The sequence below is a fragment of the Populus trichocarpa genome, chromosome 19 (assembly GCF_000002775.5).
Source record: "Populus trichocarpa isolate Nisqually-1 chromosome 19, P.trichocarpa_v4.1, whole genome shotgun sequence".
In the NCBI taxonomy this organism is placed as follows: domain Eukaryota; kingdom Viridiplantae; phylum Streptophyta; class Magnoliopsida; order Malpighiales; family Salicaceae; genus Populus; species Populus trichocarpa.
The window spans coordinates 14,890,813-14,914,047 of record NC_037303.2 but is presented as its reverse complement, the minus strand read 5'-3'; the positions used below and the strand labels follow the sequence as shown (position 1 = coordinate 14,914,047).

The 23,235-nt window shown below is 34.3% G+C and overlaps 2 protein-coding genes and 1 pseudogene across 2 annotated transcripts; 1 reads left to right on the top strand and 2 right to left on the bottom strand.

Annotated features, from left to right (window-relative positions):
* Positions 1–12: 12 nt before the first annotated feature.
* LOC7498139 (xyloglucan endotransglucosylase protein 6) lies at positions 13–2,771 on the bottom strand. The gene is made up of 4 exons (XM_002326051.4): positions 2,509–2,771; positions 2,097–2,197; positions 1,405–1,598; positions 13–641 (listed from the first exon to the last, which is right to left on the bottom strand). Exons 1-4 carry the CDS (start codon positions 2,672–2,674, stop codon positions 212–214), a joined length of 891 nt encoding a protein of 296 aa, XP_002326087.2. The 5' UTR covers positions 2,675–2,771; the 3' UTR covers positions 13–211.
* An 11,812-nt stretch (positions 2,772–14,583) lies between these two features.
* Positions 14,584–15,789, bottom strand: LOC18108654 (60S ribosomal protein L8-like; annotated as a pseudogene).
* An 824-nt stretch (positions 15,790–16,613) lies between these two features.
* Positions 16,614–22,263, top strand: LOC112325254 (60S ribosomal protein L8-2). The gene is made up of 2 exons (XM_024591224.1): positions 16,614–16,738; positions 22,002–22,263. The coding sequence occupies exons 1-2, from the start codon at positions 16,614–16,616 to the stop codon at positions 22,261–22,263; spliced, it is 387 nt and encodes a 128-aa protein (XP_024446992.1).
* Positions 22,264–23,235: the final 972 nt, after the last annotated feature.

The following is a 23,235-nucleotide window of genomic DNA, read 5'->3' as shown; positions in this document are numbered from 1 at the left end:
TTTCAATAGAAATAAAGAAAGAACAAATCACATGCATATTAATCAATCATACTATCTTACAAAACAAAACCTGAAAGAGGACAACATGAACAAGATATCAAACATGGAGGACATGTATATCTGACTTTGTTTTCCCCTCCTTTTTACAACAGTACCAAAAAACCCCAAGCCCTCCTTCCTCCATGACTATATATAAACCCTTGTTTCAGTCCTAGTGGTGGCGGTGGCTGTGGTGCAGGCACTCTAGAGGAGTGACTGGGAACCTAGCAGTGTCGCTGCAGTAGTCGTAGACCATGTGGTTAGCCTTAACCCACAAAAGCTGATGGCTCTGGTGCGCATTGAGCTCAGACAACGTAGGTTCATCCCACCAGTACCTTTTCTCACCACTGCTGCTACATTTCTTAGCATTATCAGCTGCAGCTACTGATACTGGACACTCACATGCATCAATTTCAAATCCTTTATAGGAGGCAACAAAGGGTGCATGACTCCAATCAGTCTTGACACGGCCACCTTGTGTAGCCCAATCATCTGCATTCCATATTGAGCTGTATACACCCATGGCTTGATCCTTTGGAAAAGGAATTCCCTTGTTTTCCATATTGGTATGCAATCTAATTGGGGTCTCGTCCACTAGAAACCTGTAAACAAACCAATATGAGGGACAAAATTAGCTTATATTTAACACAGTAACTTGTTATCCTCCAAATGCTAGATTAACAAATGATTAATCCAATTTTTTTATTCCAATTAAGGTTTGCTTAAACAATATTGGTTTGTTAACCATGAACTTAGATTTAGTTTCAATAAAGCCAATCAGGAAACATACAAGAGCTAAACTTCAAATCACAGAAGAGCACCAGTTGTATTGTATGTACGGAACCAACTACATGCCAAGAACCATTAAAACACCATTTGACCCTTTAGCACATATATTCCAAGATTCGGTCCCCCTTTTAGGGGTTAGGTTTTTTGTGCTATTTTGTTCTGTAAGAACACCAGTGACATCCACTAGTCACAGATAACTTTCAAACACCAAAGGGCATGACCTCAGACATACAGAACAGAACAACACTGAGGTATTCCGTATCCCTTCAAGCAAAACAAGCAACAGTACCCTGATGCATGCAGTGATTCAGTGATGCTACAGAACAACTGATCATACTGCTTTTACTACCTTTTTAAGTGACAAGGTAGCAGTCTTTGCCCAGCATGCCACTTTAATCTTCAGTGAAATTATACGCAACATGCCCCAAATATTCACAGATCCCTATGTTTATGTCATGCATGCAATAATGCAGATCTTGGTATAGCAAGTTATGCATGTCTGTGAGCAGTAAATATATATATTTTAGTATATAGACTAAAGGAAACTATCTTTTGTGAGAAAGTGATGGGGCTTACACAACTTGGCGCTGGTTCCAAAGTAAGGAGTAAGAATGGAAATCCTTGGTAGGGTCAAACCAAAGGTTCAGTCTTTGTTCTTTGTTACCTACGCCATTAACATATACATTGGTTTGAACCAAGTAAGGTTCTCCTGTGGTGTTGCCAAGAAACTCAAAATCAAACTCGTTGTGGTATGGACCCTCAGATGACATCTGTTTCATCAAAAGATCAAAACTTTAGACAAAGTCCACAAGTAAAATGTCAATGTCAACACTATAATATGCAATTAAATAAAATTGATGCACACTGTTTACAGTTTGACAAGTACTACAATAACATCCAGAAATAAAATCTTCTGACTTTTACTAAGGTAAAAGTTCAAACCAATGAGAGCAATTAATTATTGTGGGGGGGTACTAAGCTAATAAAAGCAAGATAATGTAGACTAACAAGAAATTCAGGAGACATAAAATTAGCGGGTAGATACTTCTGCTAGTGACTCAGTACGTGCATTTAATGAAGGCAAATGAATTCAAGATTAAATTGTCTGCATATCAGAAAAATTTTCTTTAGTGTATTGCGTGAAATAGGTGAAACATTATTGAATGGGGACAAACAAAGGTCATGGTCATGGGGTAATCCAGCTACGCAACAATCAATTCTATCTCAAGAGATAAAATAAAGGGTAACAATTGCTTGAATATACTCACATAGAAAGCAGTAACAGTTCCAGCAGAATCACCCTCTACAAGCTTGATTTGTACTGTTACTTTTCCAAACATATACTTGCTTTTGGATTGAAATCCAGCACCTGAAAAGGAATTCCATTAGTCTGTGAATGCCGAGAAGACAATCCCTCAAAGAAACCATACACACACGTACACATTTGTGGCTAAAATGTGTTCATTGACATGATAGCATTGGAAGAAAACTACTGTACAGTAACAGAACCAATGGGACATTCTAGACCAGAATCATTCTCTTCTTTATAAAGAAAAGGTCTTACGAAGACCACAAAGATGGCGCAGCATTGGAGCTTGCTGGATTGAATCAAAGTTTCAAACTTTGTGCATAGAAAACTATGAAGTTTCAATCTTTGCAAGGAAAACAACGTTTATTTACCAGAATAATTATCAAGCTTGAGCCTGAGAAGCTCTCCTTCATAAGCAAAGTGATCGAGAGCCCAGCTTGGTTGAAAGAGCTCGTCAAACTTAGCTGAACTGACCAAACCCACAATTAGAAAGAAACCAACAAAGAAACCCAACATCTTAAAGACTGAAACAGCCATTGAAATGAGAGGAAGAAGCTCTGGAGAGAGAGAGGAGATTTTAAAGAGTAAAGAGTAAAGAGTGAAGAGTGAAGCTTTCTACTCTGCAATGCTTCAGTACCGAAACACAGCCTTTTATAGCCCCACACACTCTCTATTGGCTTCCTCTTTAATACCCCTCTTAATTTAAATTTTTCTATGAGTCATTTAATTTTACTATACCATTTTCCACGTCAGAGAATATTATCCCACGTCAGCAAATTCTATTCCTCCAAAAGCGATGTAATTTATTTGATATTATAGTATAATCGGTTTCAGGTTTTTAATATATTTTTATGTGTATTGTGTAATAAAATTTATTAATTTAATAATGTAAATAAAAAAAATAAAAAAATAATTTTTATTTATTTAAGATGAGTTTAGTTTAGTTGACTTTAAATTTTATTAAATTTCATAATAATTTTTAAAAAAATTAGTATGTTTTATTTTAAATCAGCAAAATTCACCAGAATAATAACAAATTGAATTAGGTTGGTTAAATTTTAACTTTTTTATCTTGTTCGAATTGTATAATAATTTAATCAATTTAGAATTAAAACTTTTAAAAAAATTAAGTTATTAGTAATATTGTTCAATATATTTAATAATTTACTAGCACATCTGAAATTAATTAATTGTTATTTATAATTCGAGTGAGGATTTATACATGAATATAAGTAAAAAAACTAAAACAAAATATTTTAATATAATTTTAAATGAAAAACTAATTTAAAAAATAAATCTCAAACACACTATAAAATAATTTGATTAAGTTTCTGGAACTGCGCTTGTAATCATGTTAGACTTTATTATCTTTTTAATATATTTATGAGTATTATTTGATAAGAGTAAATAATTTAATAATACATTATGCACGTTCAAAGAAGTGGTTTAAACTTGGGTTTTTTAAATTAGTCGGGACGGATGCTCACCGGGTCGAACCAAATGGCAACCCAGCCATGTCATTTGCCACGTTGGATGGAGAATGTGACAAAAATTCCCACAAAAAATCTGTAAAGTTAAAAATGTAGCCGTTAAGGGGTTGCTTTGCTTAGCTGGATAAAAGCTGGGCACTGTGTGATGGAGAAAGACTGCTCTTCAAAAGGATTAGTTGCAGATATCAGCCAGTGGAATCATGAAACGTGGCACAGAACAGCTGGTTCACTGTCCTCTCCAGTTGTCACTGCCGGAATGAGTTATAAAAAGTTCCCTCTTTTACTCTGATTGCATTTGATGACTGTTCTTTCAGACAAGAAGTGAGAACACTCTCATGGCTGTGTTAGTAAACCCTACGCGCCTTCTTGGAGTGACACGTCATCACTAGGTTAGAAACTTGGCTTTTTGTAATTTGAAAATTGTATTAATAATCATATTTCGTCTCGTAAAAATGATATGTGATATTTTTCATGTATATAATTTCGAGGATTGGTCTAAGTAATAAATGGCTACACTTCTTATATTATCAATCAAAATTTAGTTTGCACGTTAGTTTAGATAGTGTGTTTTTTTGACCGTTTTGGTAATTAAATCAGTAATGCAAATCTTGTTTAAATATAAATTAGTTAATATAAAAATATTAATTTTAAAAAATAAAAAATAATAAAATGAATATATTTCAATTATATGTTTGGCTTGACATAGATTTAATTGAATAGTTGCGGGAATTGTGCTTATTTTATAACATACTTAATGAATAAAAAATATTATAGGAACAACAACCAAATACATTTTACTTAATTGTAGCACTTTTAATAATAAAAAATTAAACAAATGTACATTTCAATATCAAGAATTAAGTGTAATAAATAAAGTGTGAATCTAATTCAACAAAAGAAATAGTTACCTAGTATATTTATAAATTAAATACTTTAATCATTCAATTTCTCCATATATATACTTGAATTTGGATAGTCATATTAACCATGGTAATTAATTGAGATATTTCCTTGATGATTTTTCACTATAAAAAATGTTTGAGCTTTATTTTAAGACCTCATGAATTGCCAATTTATCTTTAATGGCTTCTCCTTTTGTTTTGATTGGGGGAGTGGAGTGAATTTGCAGGGTGGGAGAGTGAGGAGGGTAGGTCACTTTATCTTCTTTGTTTTTTTGTTTTGCTTTGGTGATGCTGTAACCAGCTGGACAGTACAAGCCCATTATACAGTGCCATATATTGTTTTAATTAAAGTTTTGGGTGGGAATTTAATTCCAAAGGAAAATGCTAGTTTTCTATGCTCATAGAGATGTGTGCCAAATCAAGGAGAATTTATTTTATTTTATTTTATAATAAAGTTCTAGAGGGTGAATGGCGTGAGCAAGTATAAAATGTATGCTGGTGTCAATAAATGGGCAAACGAGGGTCCAAGAATTTGGTGGTGGGAAATTTGAGGGGAGTAAAATATTGCAATAACCAACTTTTTTCGCAATTATTTGATTATTATTATAGTCATGTTATGTCACCTTGAATCAAAGATTATGATGGGAAAAATATGTTAATCATACTTACCATCTTTTTTAGAATTTTCATGCTATATAATAAGGTTCAACGTGGAGTGTAATATGTTTATTTCTACTTTTTTATCCTTAATATTAAAGAATATAATTCAATTAATCAGGTTATAAATTTATTTTTAGAAATTGTCAGTTCAAGTCTCACAAATCTTAAGACTATTTGAGATTTATATGGTCATTAACTTCAGGACTTGCAAGATTAATTGAGATACACACAAACTGGTTCAAACACCCACATTAATAATTATTTTTTTTAAAAAATAACCTCCATTGATATATCTTTGAATCTTGAAAGAGCTTCTTTCGTTTTAGTGGCGTTGCATTTCTTAATTTCTAACACAAAAGTTGCCTAAAAGGGCATAATAGAGTTATTGTTTAATATATATATATATATATATATATATATCTTTGTCTATAATTAGAGTATTTTTAGATAATCTTTCATACATTGAAACAAAATCTATTTTTCCAATCTAGATAGAAATGAAATATCCATGTGTCATGATTTTCCCCACTAACCCGGAAAATCATGTCACTCTCCTGAGTTAGCATCTTTCCTGACAACCCAATTAAACTCTTCCACATGGCATGGGATATTTTTTGCTTTTGAAATATCTAAGAGCAGCAAACTCTTATCATTTTCAAAATCTTGTGGGCTATAAAATGGCAGCTAGATAGCCAGCTTTAGGGCACCAGACTGGCATCTGGTGCTTGATTGACATGGGCCAGTGTTCAATTTTTCTGCTGTAAATTACACAGGAGAAGATGGGAGGTTCCTTGCAGGTGAATTAATGATTATGTGACGTTTAAACCTATGAATTTACTACATCTCCTGTGCAGAGATGGCGAGGAAGGAGGAGCTATTCATTGCTGTAGCAGAGAGACTTGGATTACGTTTCCTATTTGCTTTTTAAAATATTAAAATAATATCTTTTTATTTTTTTAAAAATTTATTTTTATTATTAGTATATTAAAATAATTTAAATAAAATAAATTTTTAAAATTTTTAAAATACAAAAAGTCTCTTGAGTTAATGGTTGCCGTCGCCATGGATCGAGGACTTGTTGAAGAGAAAATAAAAAGGGATCAACTAGGACTTGACCCTACTTGGTTTTCAAAAAAATAAAAAAAAATATAAATTGATTAGGTTAAACTTGGCAATCAAGCGAGTGAATTTATGATCATATCAAAACTGGTGTGATTTTGAATTTTTTTAAAAATACGGTGAAAATTATATTTTAAAATGTTTTTTTAGAAATATATTAAAATAATATTTTTTTTATTTTTTTAATTTATTTTTAATATCGCACATCAAAATGATCTAAATATATTAAAAAAATTAAAATCTAAAAAGATTAATATTTTACTGCAATACCAAAAACACTTTAACCTTGAAATAACAATGTTTTAATCGTTCCTCTATGATCTCAAGTTTGAACCCTGTGGTTGCTCATATGATGGTCACTGGAGGCTTGCATGGTCGTTAACTTCAGGGCCCGTGGAATTAGTTGAGGTGCGCGTAAACTGGTCCGGACACCCACGTTAAACTAAAAAAAAAAAAAAACAATGTTTTAATCGGCTTACATTAACTTTTAATAACTTTGTTTAATAATGGTATTGCTTGGTTGCTCTGGCTGTTCAAAACTGTACTTTCTTTTCTAATCACCTCAATTCAAAATACCATTCATATTACAGAGAATTAAATTTTCATAAAAATTTCTTAATTCTATTTTAAGCATGTGTTTGAGTTACATTTAATATAATTATTATCTTTAATAGGGATTAGAGTTAGTAATTTCAATAATTATTTATCCATTCACAAGGAAACTTTTCAAAATATGAAAAATATTAATAATCCTCGTCCAATAAGTACCATTCATGCGATTGAGTTCAAAATATGATGATTAAATTTTCATGATCTACTTTAAGTTCATGATTGGGGACGATCTCTTATCATATTATACTAAAAACAAAAAACAAATCTAGACTCGAATGTAATTGTTTATATAAATAGTAAATTAGATTATTTTTTTTGAGTTTTTTTTTTAATTTTATTTTTTATTATTGGATTGATGATAAATTATTATTTTTTATATTTTTTTATCATAAACCAAAATAATAAAATAAAATCTATTTAATAAAGTCCATAACCCGGATCATGAGTTTGATAGATAAACTAAATATAAATAAAAAAGCTAGATTGGGATTTTTGAGTTTTTTGTTTATATATATTTTTTAATATTATCATTTAATGTGAAATTTTTAATTATATTTTATCATTCGGTATTAAATTAATATTAAATAAGTTTTTGTATTTTATAACATGAAAAAAAATAAAAAATTAATCCAATCTAGTAAAATTTATAACCCGTGTTGTGGGGTCGATAAGCTTGTTAGATATTTATTCAAAGAGTTGAGTAATAATTTTTAATAAAAATAATTTTTAAAAAATTATTACCGAAATTCAGACAGCCGATGAAATTTAAAGGGTGTTTCATGTTTGTGATTTGGGTGGCAACGCGATCATTATTTGGGTTTGTGACAAGGATGATAGTTTAAAGTATTTAAAAATATATTAAAATAATTTTTTTAATTTTTATAAAATTATTTTTAATATTAAAATATTAAAATAATTAAAAAATATAAAATTTACATCACCTTCCCAATAATATCATCAACAGGGAGAATCCAAAGTGTCGAAGATGGTAAAAAAACAGGGGGCCTCTAGTAGAGGCTAGACAGGGCCTCCCAGTGACGGTAAAAGCCAGCTAAACAGAGAAAAGATCAATCGCATCCCAAAAACAATAATGGATCTAGTTCCATAGGCTTAGCTAATCTATAATAATTATAATAATGTGTCAGAAATCTTACATAGGCATAACTACGGACAGCACGTAGTAGAGTGCACGCTTGTTGACGAATACATGTCCTGTCCACCACGGTCATCTCCCCCCTGGCCCCCTCTGATATTCTCTCTCAAGCTTCGCAGTCGGGGACTTTCCCTGTCTGTAAATATATAATTCCATCGTTGAGTGTATTTTGCCATTGATTTTGTGGAAAGAGTTGTTTTCGAAATCTTATTTAACTTTAATCACCACCTTTTCTTTTCACTGGTTGAGTGGGGATCTCCACTACAGCTCAGTGATCTGATGGCTGCGTGGCAAGGTGAACTGCTGGGCATATGATTAATTGTTTTTAAAATATGGTGGTGGGAGTAGGTGATGGCTTTGATGAGACACACGTGAGCTCCTTGCAGTTTCCAAGCTGTGGAATTTGATGATCACATATATCTTTCTCTTACAAGGGTCACTTACCTGCGGACAAAGTAACTGGACCCTGTTTTTTCTTATTGGGTACTGATACAACCTGGAAACAATTTATGGATTTGGCATTTCTCGTTGCCTTTTACTCAGATTCAGATTGATGCTCTGCTGTTTATGTTTTCGGATTATTTGTGATGATTTTTTCATCAAGAACGGGCTGATAAATATAACTGGCAATTATCATCTGCATGTGTTTAATAGCTAATAAAGATGCTTAGGATCCTTTACTGGGCTCTCACTTGTCCTTATCTCTGAAAGCAATATCAATTCGATCAATTATTCATCATCTTGCTCCTTTTCCTTTTCATTCCATTTGACTAGGGGCCGCGGCTGAAGCTGTGTTTTAAATAAAATGCAGTTTGCAGCTGTTTGGTAAGAGAAAATACATATTTTATTATGTATGGGGCCTGCATATTTTAGCGATTGATACGCAGGAAAAAAAAAGGCAGCAAAATGTTACTTCTTCTTTATTGTGCATGCAAATTGCACTGTTCACTGAACAGTGCAATTAGCATGAACATTGTATATTGAACACTGTTAACGTGAACAGTGCAATTCTCTTTGCACTGTTCATGTGTGAATTGTACAGTTCACGTGAACAGTGCAATTGGCAATTCACTTGCACTGTTAACGTGACTTTTTTTTTTTTAAGTGTGTTAATTTTTTTAACATGTTTTTTTTTTTTAAAAAAACCTAGTTTAGAGTGAATTGATGTGAACAATATTTTTTTTCCTGAAAAACTTGTATAGAGTGAATTAAATTCATTTGCACTGTAATATCAATTTTATACCTAATAATATTTTATCTACGCTCAAAAAATTATGAAAACTGTAGTTCCTATCGGATGAATTTTATACGTAATGGAATTATAAATAGTTTAATGGAATAATAAAAAATATTTTATATAAATTATTTTTTATTTCATGATGTAATAAGAGTAATTAATTCTACAATATTTAAATTTAAAACTATCAATATTAATATATATTTTTTTAAATTATTTTATAACCTCAATTTCAAAAACATTCTTAACCAAATACATTAAACTACTTTTTCTTTAACCTCAATTTCAACCACAGTTTTAACCAAACACTTATTTTTTCAAACCAACCTCAACTAAAAGTACTTTTTATAAAAACAATTTTTTTCAAACTACAACCACAACAGCTACCGCAATATCAAACACATTATTCAAGTTCTTGCTCCTTTTCCTTTTCATCTGACAATTTCAAGTCTTTTTTTTTCTATGCTGAGAGTTAGATAGAGAACTATAACACAATGGCGTAGTCAATGAAAGATTTTACGGTGCTTAAGTTTGTAATTATTTATAATTATATGAGAGATATATTCAACAACAAGAGAGTTAAAAAAATAATCTCCAAGGAGTACAGATATATTTTTATTGTTCACTGAAAGTGATTTTCTCCCGTTTTTTATACCATAAGTATTACAATTTAAATATTATATAATTTTTATCGTTAATTTTGTTAATTGATATCATTTATGATTTTTGAAAACCTATTGTTGGTTTTACCTTTTTGGAGACAACCTCATTAAAATCTATCAAAATCTACGTTTCTATTTTAAAATTTTGATCTTTTAAACAGGAGACAAAAATAGTTCCATTGGACCTCTAAATTATTATTCCTCGTAAAATTTGAAGCCAATAGTTGTCGTGGATGACAGAACTCTAGGAGTAGCAGATTCCAATGGTTCACGGCCATGTTATTCAAGAAAAACTCCAAGTAATCATAACACTCTCGATCAAACACTTAAACCACATAGTTATAAACCTGACTTGACTGATAGATTTAAGTTAGAACTCCACTCTTGGCTTGATTTAAGTTATTTTAAAAAAATTTAAAGTTGTACCAAAACAAAATCAGAAACTATATCAAACAACCTCTTAATTACTTTGTCAAAAAAAAAAAGGTTTTGAGGAACAAAAGAACAAACGACAGCAACTTGTACCAAAACCATTTTCCAAGAACCAGCAGCCCCACTTTATATAATCGATGTTGTTCATCATTCATGCTCCAATGGCTCCAATAAATTGATCAGGGATACAAGACAAAATCCTGACATTTTCTTACCATGTTGCTTAGTTATAGCCTGCAAAAATATTGCACGATAAACTATTTCCATTGAAGTTCCAAACATGCCAAAGTGTGTGGATCTTCAATGGTGTTCAATCTGTGAAAGGAATAAACGAATGTCTTAACTTGGACTTTGTTTTGGCTATATTGCTTAATCAGCCAACTCATTATCTGCCAAACAAAAATCCTATGTACAACATCAACAGGCAAAGCATAAGCTCGATCGATGGCTTTCAACCCGGGTATTCAAGAAGTGAAAGTCCTGCAACAACAACAGAGGAAGAAAAATTCACAAATTAGCATACGATTTCCCAAAGATGAACAAAACCCTAACCATTAATAGAAATCAAAGAGCACGAATGAGCTGATCACAGTAAATGCTATCCTAACTCATAGTGAAAATGGTCTACAAACAATCTTTTCAAGTTAAAATTTCATACAAACTGATGTCTCAACTCACAAGTGGCCTCCGAATGGCATCTCCAGAAAAAAAAGGGAACAACCACATGTGTTTGTATGATAATTTTGTATGGAAAGTTTGTTTGCATAAACATATTGATGCAAGTTCTAATGATCAGAGCTAAAGGAAAGAAACAAAGTAACAATTATTGTTAAAAAAACTATTTAAGATAGGAACGTAACTCTAGAAGAAAGGTTGCTGTGATAAAGTTAATTTGGCGGAATAACATCCGTAGATGCTCCGACGCCACAGATTCGAAACTGTCCTTTCTCTTTAGTTACACAGTCAACCAAAAAATCATAAGAGCCAGGTTCAATAACTCGAATCACATGGATAAAATTGTCAAGATATCAAAGGCTCTGCTGCTGTAACCGGTTAAGAGAATAGAGAATATAATGATTAGAAAGTTTGTTAATATTGTTAGACAGTTAACAAAGTCTATTACTATTGATTAGATTACGTAAACAAGCTTCTCACCTTTAGTTCATATAAAATAAATGTAACAGTGCTAGCAAACATAATAACTGAATATACATAGAAATATTTTCTTCTTCCTCTGCATTGCAGTATCTCCCTCTAATTTTGTTCACTTCTCTGTTCATCTCTGTGACGATTCTTGCTAACTTATCATGGTATCAGAGCTGTTACTGGTCCGATTGGATGTCTTATGATTGTCAAGAATTATACTGGCGATCGTCTAAATTTTGGTTTGGCTGCTGAGCAAGCAAAATCTGAAGGTTATAAAGTAGGGATTGTAATTGTTGGAGATGACTGTGCTTTACCTCCACCTCGAGGCATAGTTGGACGAAGAGGGTTGACGGGGACTATTCTTGTTCATAAGGTTGCTGGAGCTGCAGCTGCTACTGACCTTTCTCTTGATGAAGTTGCTGCAGAAGCGAAACGTGCATCTGAAATGGTTATAATATCTTGCTAATCTCTGTTTCTGGCATTATTATCTCCTTATCCAAACAATTCTTTCATAATAATCGATCTGTCTATTATTTGTTTGATATATTGTCAAACTGAAAAATTCTTCTTCAAATCTTCAACTATCTGCAAGATTCTTCCATCTCAATCTTTGATTCTCTTCTTTTCTATCTCTTGCACTCTAAAAATAACGACTACTTCTCAACTTCAGATTGTTCAACTCTAATAAGAGAATATACATATAAATGTTTTCTTCTTCCTCTGCACTGCAGAATTTCTCTCTGCTTCTCTACATCTCTATTCTTTGCTTTTCTTCATCTCTATTGTAGTATCTCCCTCTAATTCTATTCACTTCTCTGTTCATCTCTGTGATGATTCTTGCTAGCTTTTCAAAATATCTCTGCTATCTCCCTTGCCTCCAATCCAGTGTTCCATTCCAGGATGAAACATCTCCAGATCGATTATCATTTTGTTAGGGAACAGGTTATCACGGGTGATTTACTGGTCCAGCATGTCTCCTCTACTGATCAGTTTGCTGATATCCTTACCAAAGATCTTTCCATTTCTTTGTTTCAGCATCATTGTTCCAATCTCATGCTTGGCTCCTCCAAGCCTGCGATTGAGGGGGCATGTAAAGATATCAGCGGCTCTACGTCTGCCAAGTGTCAGAAGATTAGAGATTAATATTGTTTGAATACTGTTAGTTTGTTAGTTAAGTGAATTTGTTAGCATTATTTCAGTGCAAAAAGAAAGAGCAAATACTGTGTAGTATCTTTCTAATACTGCATATATAAACTGAGGATTAGTGATGTGAACATTTAAGCAAAAGCAAATAATAAAACAGTACTACAATTCATCTTCTGCTTCTCTGTATAACAGATTCATTCTCTGTTCTTCTTCCTTTCTACTCTCTACTCTTTCTTCATTTCTGTTTCATTTCTATATAAATATTACAGTCTATCACTAGTAGCCACACTTCCTAAATTTCCTTAATTTGGTCCTGTTTATTTTCGTCTTTTTGGCACAACAACCTCGGCCTTTTCTTCTCATCACAGGATGATGAAAGGGAATCCTCAGTCCCAGAAATGTCTCGACTATGAGACATAAAATGTTCTGCATAATCATGAGATGTAATTTAAAAAAAAAAAGAAGAGATGAAGAGAGAAGGGATAATTGTTATGAACAAGAAAAGAGAGTAAAGGAGATGTTCTGGGAGAAAGAAGAGAGCGAAGGGAAAGGAGGAAGAGGGGAAAAGGAAAAGGAAAAAAAAGAAGTGAAAAGGCTAAAAGAAAAGTCAATACATATTTTAGTTTTTCATCAAAATTTAAATTTGATGATGATGTATAATGTAATTCTTGAAAAGACGAAGGTAAGGAATTATCAACTTTCTGCAAGATTTTTCCTTCTCAATCTTTGATTCTTTTCTTTTCTATCTCTTGCACTCTAAAAATAGTGACTACTTCTCAACTTTAAAGCTTCTAATATCTTGCTAATCTCTGTTTCTGGCATTATTATCGCCTTATTAAACCAATTCTTTCATAATAATCAATCTGTCTATCATCTGTTTGATATATTGTCAAACTGAAAAATTCTTCTTCAACTCTCTTCTCAAATCTGTGATTCTCTTCCTCTCTGTCTCTTGAACTCTAAAAATAGTGACTACTTCTCAACTTTAAATTGTTCAATCTCCTATTACATGTTTACTTCCTACGGTTTCAACAGCTGTAACAGTCAAGTTGGATGACACAAATTATCTCATATGAAATTTTCAGATGCAAATTCTACTTAAGAGTCATGGTATTTTAGGATTTGTTGATGGATCAAGAAAGTGTCCAAATCGGTTTGATGCAGATTCTGACCAGAAAGTGTTGAAACTGATGATCATTAGAAGATCAAAGATGCTCGAGACCATCTTTCTGCAGTAAGGGTTTATTTTGAAGATGATGATATTATAACTAAAGGTCTTTTCACTCCTTTATTTCGGCGTCATTGTTCCAATCTTATGCTTGGTTCCTCCAAGCCTGTGATTGAGGGGGAATGTCAAGATATCAAAGGCTCTGCTGCTGCCACCCGTCGAGAGAATAAAGAATACAATGGTTAGAAAGTTTGTTAATATTGTTAGACTGTTAACAAAGTTTGTTATTGTTGATTAGATTACGTAAACAAGTTTCTCACCTTTAGATCATATAAAATGAATGTAACAGTGCTGGCAAACATAATAAGTGAATATACACATAAACATTTTCTTCTTCCTGTGCATTGCAATATCTTTCTCTAATTCTATTCACTTCTCTGTTCATCTCTGTGACGATTCTTGCTAGCTTATAAAAAATGTCGACAAAAGACCGAGTAAGGAAACACAAAGGTACTTCATGTTCAGTGGAAAAAACTCTCCTTTTCAACTGATACACTGTGTTTGACATGTTTATCTACAACTAGCTCTCCCATCTGGCATCGTTGTACATTATAAAATTTGATTTCTTTCCTGTTGCATGTACTACAAAATGAAATTTACTGCCAAAGAAACCAAATGAACCTCAAATTCTCCGTTTTCAGCTTAAATGAAAGTTGGATTCATTCCATTGTCTTCACATTCATCAAAAAGAATTTATTCACATCAGTATAACAAGATCACGCACATATTAGACCAAACATGTATGATAAATTTGCACCAAGTTTGAAACTTTAAGCATCCGATAATCATGTCGAGCATCACAGCAAAACACCATTGTTTGTGTAGCTTTCTTTGCTAAATTATTCAATGAGTTCTTTTAACATGATAAATAAGCCAAGCCCAGCTAAAAACATAATCAGCGTGATTGTTAAGACAAAAACAATGAAGTCTGATTTTGAGATTTTGAAGACAAGAATTAATGTTGTTATGATCCTTTATAATCAAAGTGTTCAATGTGAAAGCAGTCAAAGTTTAAAAAATCCTGGATTTCTTGGCAGTTCAGTCTTCAGAGACCAGCAACCCCGGGACCCTTTTGTTTTGTGTTTCTCTTTGGGTCTATGGTTTGGTGTTCTTGTTGAATTTGTGAGCCGAGCCTTGACAGATGGATCATTTATGGCTTATTTTTTATTGGATTTAGGCCTGTAGCTGTCATCTCCTAATGTTTCATTGACAAAAAAAAAATATTTAACTAAGTTTTTTTTTTAAAAAAAAATTTATACCAGAACAAGGGAATTCTTGTATCAGCCTAAAACTTGAAATATTTCTTGGGGGCGGTACGGATTAAAGTATAAACTCGTTCCTGGTGCATAAGATTAAAGATGTGTGTGCGTGTATTGTGCTCTTAGAAAATTAATATTAATAAAAACATTTTAAGGGACAACGAAAAGAGAGAAATATTTACCTTGTAGTTCCCCTCATCGGGATTATGGCCAATGACAACACAATAATCACCAGATGCTCAAGCTAGCACTCCGCTTATGTTCCACATTGCACACAACAACTCCTTCAGGTATTGATCTTAAAGGCAAGACGTTACCAACCATCAGATTTACTTTCTTTCCACAGTAAACATACTGGCCTGAGTACATCCCTTCAGCAGCCACAAATAGCTCCTTTTGAAGCTTATACCGTGAAGGGTGTCTAAACGTGACCCTTGCAAGAGGGGCACAACGTCCGGGATCATGGACTATGTCACTTACCACTCCTCTAAGGTAGCCGTTTCGCTCAAGGGAGCGGAAGCGAGCAGGGCCTTTGCGGTGGTGAGTGTGGGCCTTGAAGACAGAGCCGGCTGCACCCTTGCGTTGAGCTCTGATGACGCGACCCATTGGAGTGGTTGTGAGGCTTTTTTCGGAGAAGGAAGAAGGGTTTTGAATTGATATTACGATTTTAGCCATAGAGAACCTTGAAAACGTTTTATGATTATTCGGCGGGCAAAAGATCTCAACGTAAAAGACTCGGTGGACTTTGCTTGGAGGCCAGGGAACTATAATTGGGCATGCCTTGGCCTTGAACTAGAGTAGGCCTTCCTTGTCAAGAACACCTTTAAGCAATTGGAGTTGGGGTTGGGCATCTTCATCAAACCTAGTTTGGGCTTCACAACATAACCAATTTCGTCTACATTAATTTTTCTTTTTTCGATATTGTTTTATTTTCTCTTTTTTTCCCAGTTCGAGTCCGCAAAGATATATCAGAATTACTTATACATCAATTATTCTTCTTAGATATTGATTTTAAAATTCGAATTGAAAAATCTTTTAATCACTTAACTTTCATGAATATGAATATAGAAAAAATATATATTTTTAATCAAGTATTAGGTTAGACAGTATGTAAAAATTAAAATAAAAAAATCAAATAAAGTTAAATCCAGGATTTTTTAGCAAAGTTGGTTGAATCTCCAGTCAACCTGTTGAGCCGGACCAGGTTTTATAATCACGGGTAATGCATAGTAAGAGTTGTTTGCGTGAGAGCCGAGAGACCATGAACCCATGTAATGGCTCAAACAACTCTGATTGTCCAACAGACGCTTGGCTCAATTACTCCAGGCTAGAGATTCAATACACCTGAACCTATTGTTTTGTTTAGGCACTACCACGCCCAGCATATGGCCCTAACCATGCCATCCCCACCAAAGCTAGCCAGTGATAACATGGCTTTTGTTAGCACTTGCTGGGGTGGTGAGAAAATCTTGTCCATTTGCTTTAGAGCTAGACTCAAGGATTTGCATTTAGGATGCAATTTCCGGGACATTTTGGCCACCGGAATCTTCACAAAGTATACAAGAACACAATCGGATCCTCCTAGGATCTCAGAAAATGAGAATCTAATAAAAACCAATTAACTATAATACATTTAAAAATACTATAATGAGAATCTAATAATTACACACATGATTTATGTTTTTGTCTCTACACACATGCATAAATTCAGTTTCATCCTATAAAAAGTTTATTAAATCACCTTATACATCTGATTTAAAGTTTAAATTCTTTTGTATGCAATCAAAACAATAAATTCCAGATCGCTTGGAAAGAGAATTTATGAATTTGCTTGGAGGATTCGCTTACTGTATATATTTTTCACTAGTGCTTTATGAAAATTATTATGAGTTGATGGTGTTCTTTCTAGGATCAAGCTACCTTCTGGAGTTAAGAAGGTTGTGCCTGTTTAAATAATTGAGATCAAATACAAAAAGGAGGCTACAATTCTGAATAATCTGTTTATTATGAATGCATTGTCTTAACCTAAATACAAATAAAATATATGTAGGTCAAACTGAAAGTACTATTCTACCCTTAATAAATAAGACTACATAAATATTATTTAACATCTCCCCTCAAACTCACGATGCGGCAGCTACAAGCATCGAGAGTTTGCCAACCAGAAAACGAAAACGAGAGATGGAATGCGCTTGGTAAAGAAATCTGCAATCTGCAAGGAAGAAGGAACAAAAGGCAAAGCAATGGTGCCATGTTTGAGATGATGACGAGTAAGATGACAATCGATCTCAATGTGCTTAGTGCGCTCATGAAAAACCGAGTTATGAGCAATCTGAATAGAACTCTGGTTGTCACAATACATAGGAGTAGGATGAGAAAAAGAAATTCTCATATCAGCAAGTAACCAACGTAACCAAACAATCTCTTTGGTAGTAGATGTCATGGCACGATATTCTGCTTCGGTGGATGATTGAGAAACAATAGATTGTTTCTTGCTCTTCCAAGAAATAAGAGAATCACCTAAAAAGATACAGAACCCGGTAACAGACTTGCGATCTGTGGGATCACTACCATGATCAGCATCAGAGTATGCACGCAACTCCAAGGAAGAGGTGGATGAAAGTAACAGACTCTGAAAAACTGTACCCCGAAGATATCGGAAAATACGAAGAATAGCTGCCCAGTGAACAGTAGTAGGAGAAGCAACAAACTGACTAACAACATGAACAGCATATGCAATATCTGGACGAGTAATGGTGAGATATACCAAACTCTCAACAATAGTGCGGTATAAAGTAGGATCTATCAAAGGTAAACCATCAGAAGAAGAGTACCTCGCGTTGACCTCAATAGGAGTATCTACAGTCTTGTTATTAGTAAGTCTAGCCCGCTCAAGAATATCTGCAACATATTTCGACTGAGAAAGAAGGTAACCTCTAGGTGAGTATGCTACCTCAATACCCAGGAAATATCGAAGATAACCCAAATCCTTCATTTCAAATCGTCTAGCCAACTCTGTCTTCAAAACTGAAATACCATCAATATCATCACCAGTAATAATCATGTCATCAACATATAAAGACAGAATGATACGACCTGCATCAGTGCACTTAATAAAAAGAGCAGAATCATGACTGCTAGAAACAAAGCCAAGAGACGAGATCACAATAGAGAATTTCTCAAACCAAGCACGAGGTGCTTGTTTGAGACAATATAATGTTTTCTTAAGCTTACAAACATATCCAGAGTCATGTGAAATACCAGGAGGGGGTGCCATATAAACTTCTTCTTGAAGATCTCCATTCAAGAATGCATTTTTAACATCAAGCTGAGAAATATGCCACTGACGAATCGAAGCTACGGAAATAAGAGTACGAATAGTAGTCATTTTTGCAACCGGGGCAAATGTCTCCTCATAGTCCATACCATACTGTTGAGAGTATCCTTTTGCAACCAGCCTAGCTTTGTATCGCTCAATAGACCCATCAGAATTAGTCTTGATCTTATACACCCAACGACAACCAACAACACTTTTACCAGGAGGTAGAGGAACCAGATCCCAAGTATATGTCTTATGCAAAGCAGAAAGTTCCTCATCCATAGCTTGCTGCCAAAGCGGATCAAGAATTGCCTCTTTATAGGAAGAGGGCTCAAAGAGACAATGAATAGAAGCTAAAAAGGAAGTAAATGATGAAGAATAACAAGAATAAGCAAAAACTGGTAGTTTTATGGACTTACGAATGCGGATGGACTGACGTGGAGGTGGATCCACAATCTCAGATGAAGCTTGAGGGGCTGTAGATGAGAATGGAGCTTCAGGTGTGCCAGAGAGTAAAGTACCAGTACCTGCAGAGTTATGAGTACAAATTGATCGAACATAGGGAGAGGTATCATTACCAGAATCCTCAAAAAAAGGATCTATATGAATAAGATCAGATTTTGTCAGGCTATGAGTAGTGGATGGAATAGAAAAGAAAGGTATATGCTCAAGGAAGACAACATGACAAGACACATAAAGTTTCTGAGTTATTGGATCAAAACAACGATACCCCTTTTTACCTTCACCATAACCCAGAAAGACACAAATAGCGGATCGAGAGGATAGCTTATTGCGTTCTACATGAGGACGAAGAACGAAACAAGTACACCCAAAGACTCTAAATAAGGAATAATCAGGGACATACCCATATAACTTTTCAAAAGAAGATAGACCCGAACTATGAGAAGATGGAATTGTATTAATCAAACTTACAGCAGTAAGAACAGCTTCTCCCCAAAATTCACTAGGAACAAAAGCAGACAACAAGAGAGAACGAGCAGTTTCGACAATGTGCCTATGTTTTCTTTCAGCTACACCATTTTGTTCAGGAGTATCTGTACATGAAGTTTGGTGGATGGTTCCATCTAAGGCAAGCATTTGACAAAATTTATTAGAGGTGTATTCCCCACCCAAATCACACCTAAAGCATTTGATCACAGCAGAATGTTGAGTTTTGATAAGAGCTCGAAAAGCTGCATATATCTCAAAGAATTCAGAACGATGTTTCATTAAATAAACCCAACAATAACAAGTATGATCATCAATAAAAGAGACATAATATCGAGACACTCCTTTTGTGGAAACAGGAGAAGGTCCCCATACATCAGAATGAATCAAATCAAATGGTGAAGATGAAACAGAAGTACTTCGATTAAAAGGTAAAGCAGAAAATTATGCCAGTTTACATCCACTACAATCAGAAATGTCACAAGTTTTCAAATTTCCTAAAGCTCCTGTGGATGCCAAAAATCTCAAACGAGAAGACGAAACATGACCTAGACGGGAATGCCATAAATAAAAACTAGAAGATGAAAGACTCAAACGAAAGGAAGACAAATCAGCAGTAGTAGCAGCAGCGGCAGCAGCGACAACTGGCACTTTTAACTCATCCAAAATATATAGCTCATTCTCCCTACGGCCTATCCCAATCAGCTTCTGAGACTGCAGATCCTGTACACAACAAAAAGAACCAGAAAACATGACTAAATAATCACCAGAATCACATATTTGACCAACAGACGCAAGATTCAATTTGAGTTTTTAAATAAGATAAACATTAGGGAGAGACAAGTGAGGTGTGACAACAGAACCAACACCTGCTAAGGGCATAGGAGTGCCATCAGCAGTCATAACATGAATGGAGGACAAAGGGGACACTGAGGTAAAAGATGAGGAATCTGGAGACATATGATGGGAAGCACCAGAATCCAAGACCCATTCAGAGTGTGACATACCTGAGGAACTATGAGGCAACTGACCTATGGAAGAAGCGGACATTGCTTGTGGCTGCAAGGAGAGAAACTTCTGAAATTGCTCAGCTAAAGTATTAGGATCGGTAATAGAGCCTGGGGAAGCTACTGCTGCAGTATTGTGGTGTGGTGGTTTATAACCCTGAGGTGATCGATGAGCATTAGATTGTGACTGACTGCCAGACTTCCAAGCTTGATTCTGCTGTCTCAACTTAGGACACTGAGCCTTCCAATGACCTTTCTGCTTATAGAAACTGCACTCATCGAAGCCAACCCTTGTGTAAGGCTTGTTCTGATGATTAGAGAATGGCTTAGAAGGTACTGCTAGTACAGAAGGATTCGAACCAGAAAGAATTCCCTTTTCAGAATAAGACTGAAGACGTATTTCTTCAGCCAATAACTCACTGACAACAGAGTCAACAGAAGGCAGTGGAGAACGATGCAGAATTGAACCTCTAAGTCCTTCGAAATCACTGCGAAGTGCTGTTAAAAATTGTACCAATCGTTGCTGCTCTCTACGTTCAATATAAGAATCACATGCTTTTAATTCTGCCGATTCTGTAAGAGCCAATTGATCCCAAAGATCTGTCATGGCAGAATAGAACTCCTGAATACTCATACTCTTCTGGTGAAGAGCTCGTATGTCATTCTCTAACTGATACTGTTTTGCAAAATTTGATTGCGTGAATAATCGTTGCAGATGATCCCAAACCTCCTTTGTTGTCTCATACTTTGCCAACTGTGTGCCTATAGAATGCTCAACAGAATTATTGATCCAAGTAATGATCTTTGCATTGTTTGCTTCCCATGTATCTATCGAAGCAGTATCTCCTTCTTCAGTATTCTTAGGTACCACATAAGTTCCACTAACATATCCCCACATCTTCTTACCCTTAAGAAAATTTCTCATTACATAGCTCCAATACGAATAGTTCTTCCCATCCAACCTCACACTCATAGACTGAAGCGAATCATCTCTTTCAGTAGCCATAACCAACAATCACAGAGAACCAGAATGCAAAAGCAGCGGAAAACAAAATACCAAATTGCAGAAACTGAATAGAGATTGCAGAAACTAAACAAATATCTTCTCAAACTTATATGATTACTCCAAAACACAAAACAAATTTGCAGAAACTGAACGGAAATACCAAATTGCAAAAGCTGAAGGGAAGACGAAATACCAAAATAATTGCAGAAACTAACGAAATACCAAATTTTGCAGAAGCGGAAGACAAAATCTCACTCCAAAGTTGGATCCGCGAAGTTGTGTTTGGGATTAAGCCTCGTTTCATAAAACCAGCTCTGATACCATGTTTAAATAATTGAGATCAAATACAAAAAGGAGGCTACAATTCTGAATAATCTGTTTATTATGAATGCATTGTCTTAACCTAAATACAAATAAAATATATATAGGTCAAACTGAAAGTACTATTCTACCCTTAATAAATAAGACTACATAAATATTATTTAACAATGCCAAGGGAGTGCCGAGCAATGATTGGTTAAGTTGCAGGTGGAGGCAGGACTGGGAAGCCATTGATAAAGGCAGGAGATGCGTATAACAAATATAGAGTCAAGAGGAACTACTGGCCTAGGGTTCGTGGTGTTGCCATGAATCCTGTTGAACATCCTCACGGTGGTGGTAATCACCAGCATATTGGGCATGCCAGTACTGTTGGTCGTCACAAGGTTTCAGGCCAAAAGGTTGGGCAAATTGCTGCTAGGCAAACTGGCGGCCGTAGCAAAGGAACAGCTGCTCTCATGGCTAAAAAGCAGAGTGCTTAGAGAACTTGGCACTATCCAATTCGCAATTTCAACTTAGTTTGTCCAGCGTTAAATGACATATTTTTTTGGTAAAGAACATCATTTTAATTGCCATATTTCGTTTGAAACTAGTTACCTGCTCGATGATTTTTCTTAGTCTCCTTTTTATTGCTTCTGTTGCGCAGCCTGAGTCTTAGCCTGACAGGTTACCGAGTTTGTATGTTTTTAGTAATTTTCCTGCAAACTATTCCTATAATATTTGAACAAGTCATTTCCATTTAGCAAACTCCTTCCCTGATTCAATGGCCAAGCAAGGTGTATATACGGGCAGTCTGCATGTTCTGTCCCTGTAATCGTCTGCAAATAATCTTTTCACAAGGCTGATATTTCTTTAGGATAATTTATTTATGCCCATCACATGATAGTTATTAGCAAGCAAAGATTCTCGAGTTAAGAGATATTTACCCCTCTAAATGTGATGAAGAACCTAAAAAAATCGTAACTAAGTTATTAATTAATGTCTAAAACCAATTTAATGATGGAATTCGACGGGCCCTTTAAGATGACCCATTCGAAAAATTCTCAAGATGAAAGATGGTCATAAGATCTTATCAGAAGTTCCCGAGGAATTTAACATATTATTATTAGGTGCTTCTTCTTAATTATCTACTATGATATGATCACCGCCACTAATGGCACAGAAAAAAGTACGATACCAATAAAGTAGTGGTGGTGTTTTTGTTTGACTTGAACTTTAATTTATTTTTTCTTGAATATATGGCACAGAAAGAAGTACAATGAATACAAGTCAAAAAATAAAAGATTATGTTAAGTTACTGTTTGTTTGTTTGTTGGAGTAATTTTTTGTAGAAAATAAATTTTAGAAAAGATAATTTCAGGAAAATAAATTATTTTTTTTATGTTTGGTAGTGTAATAGAAAATAAATTAGAAAACACTTCCCAGTGTTATGTTATGTCATGAAAAATGAGTTG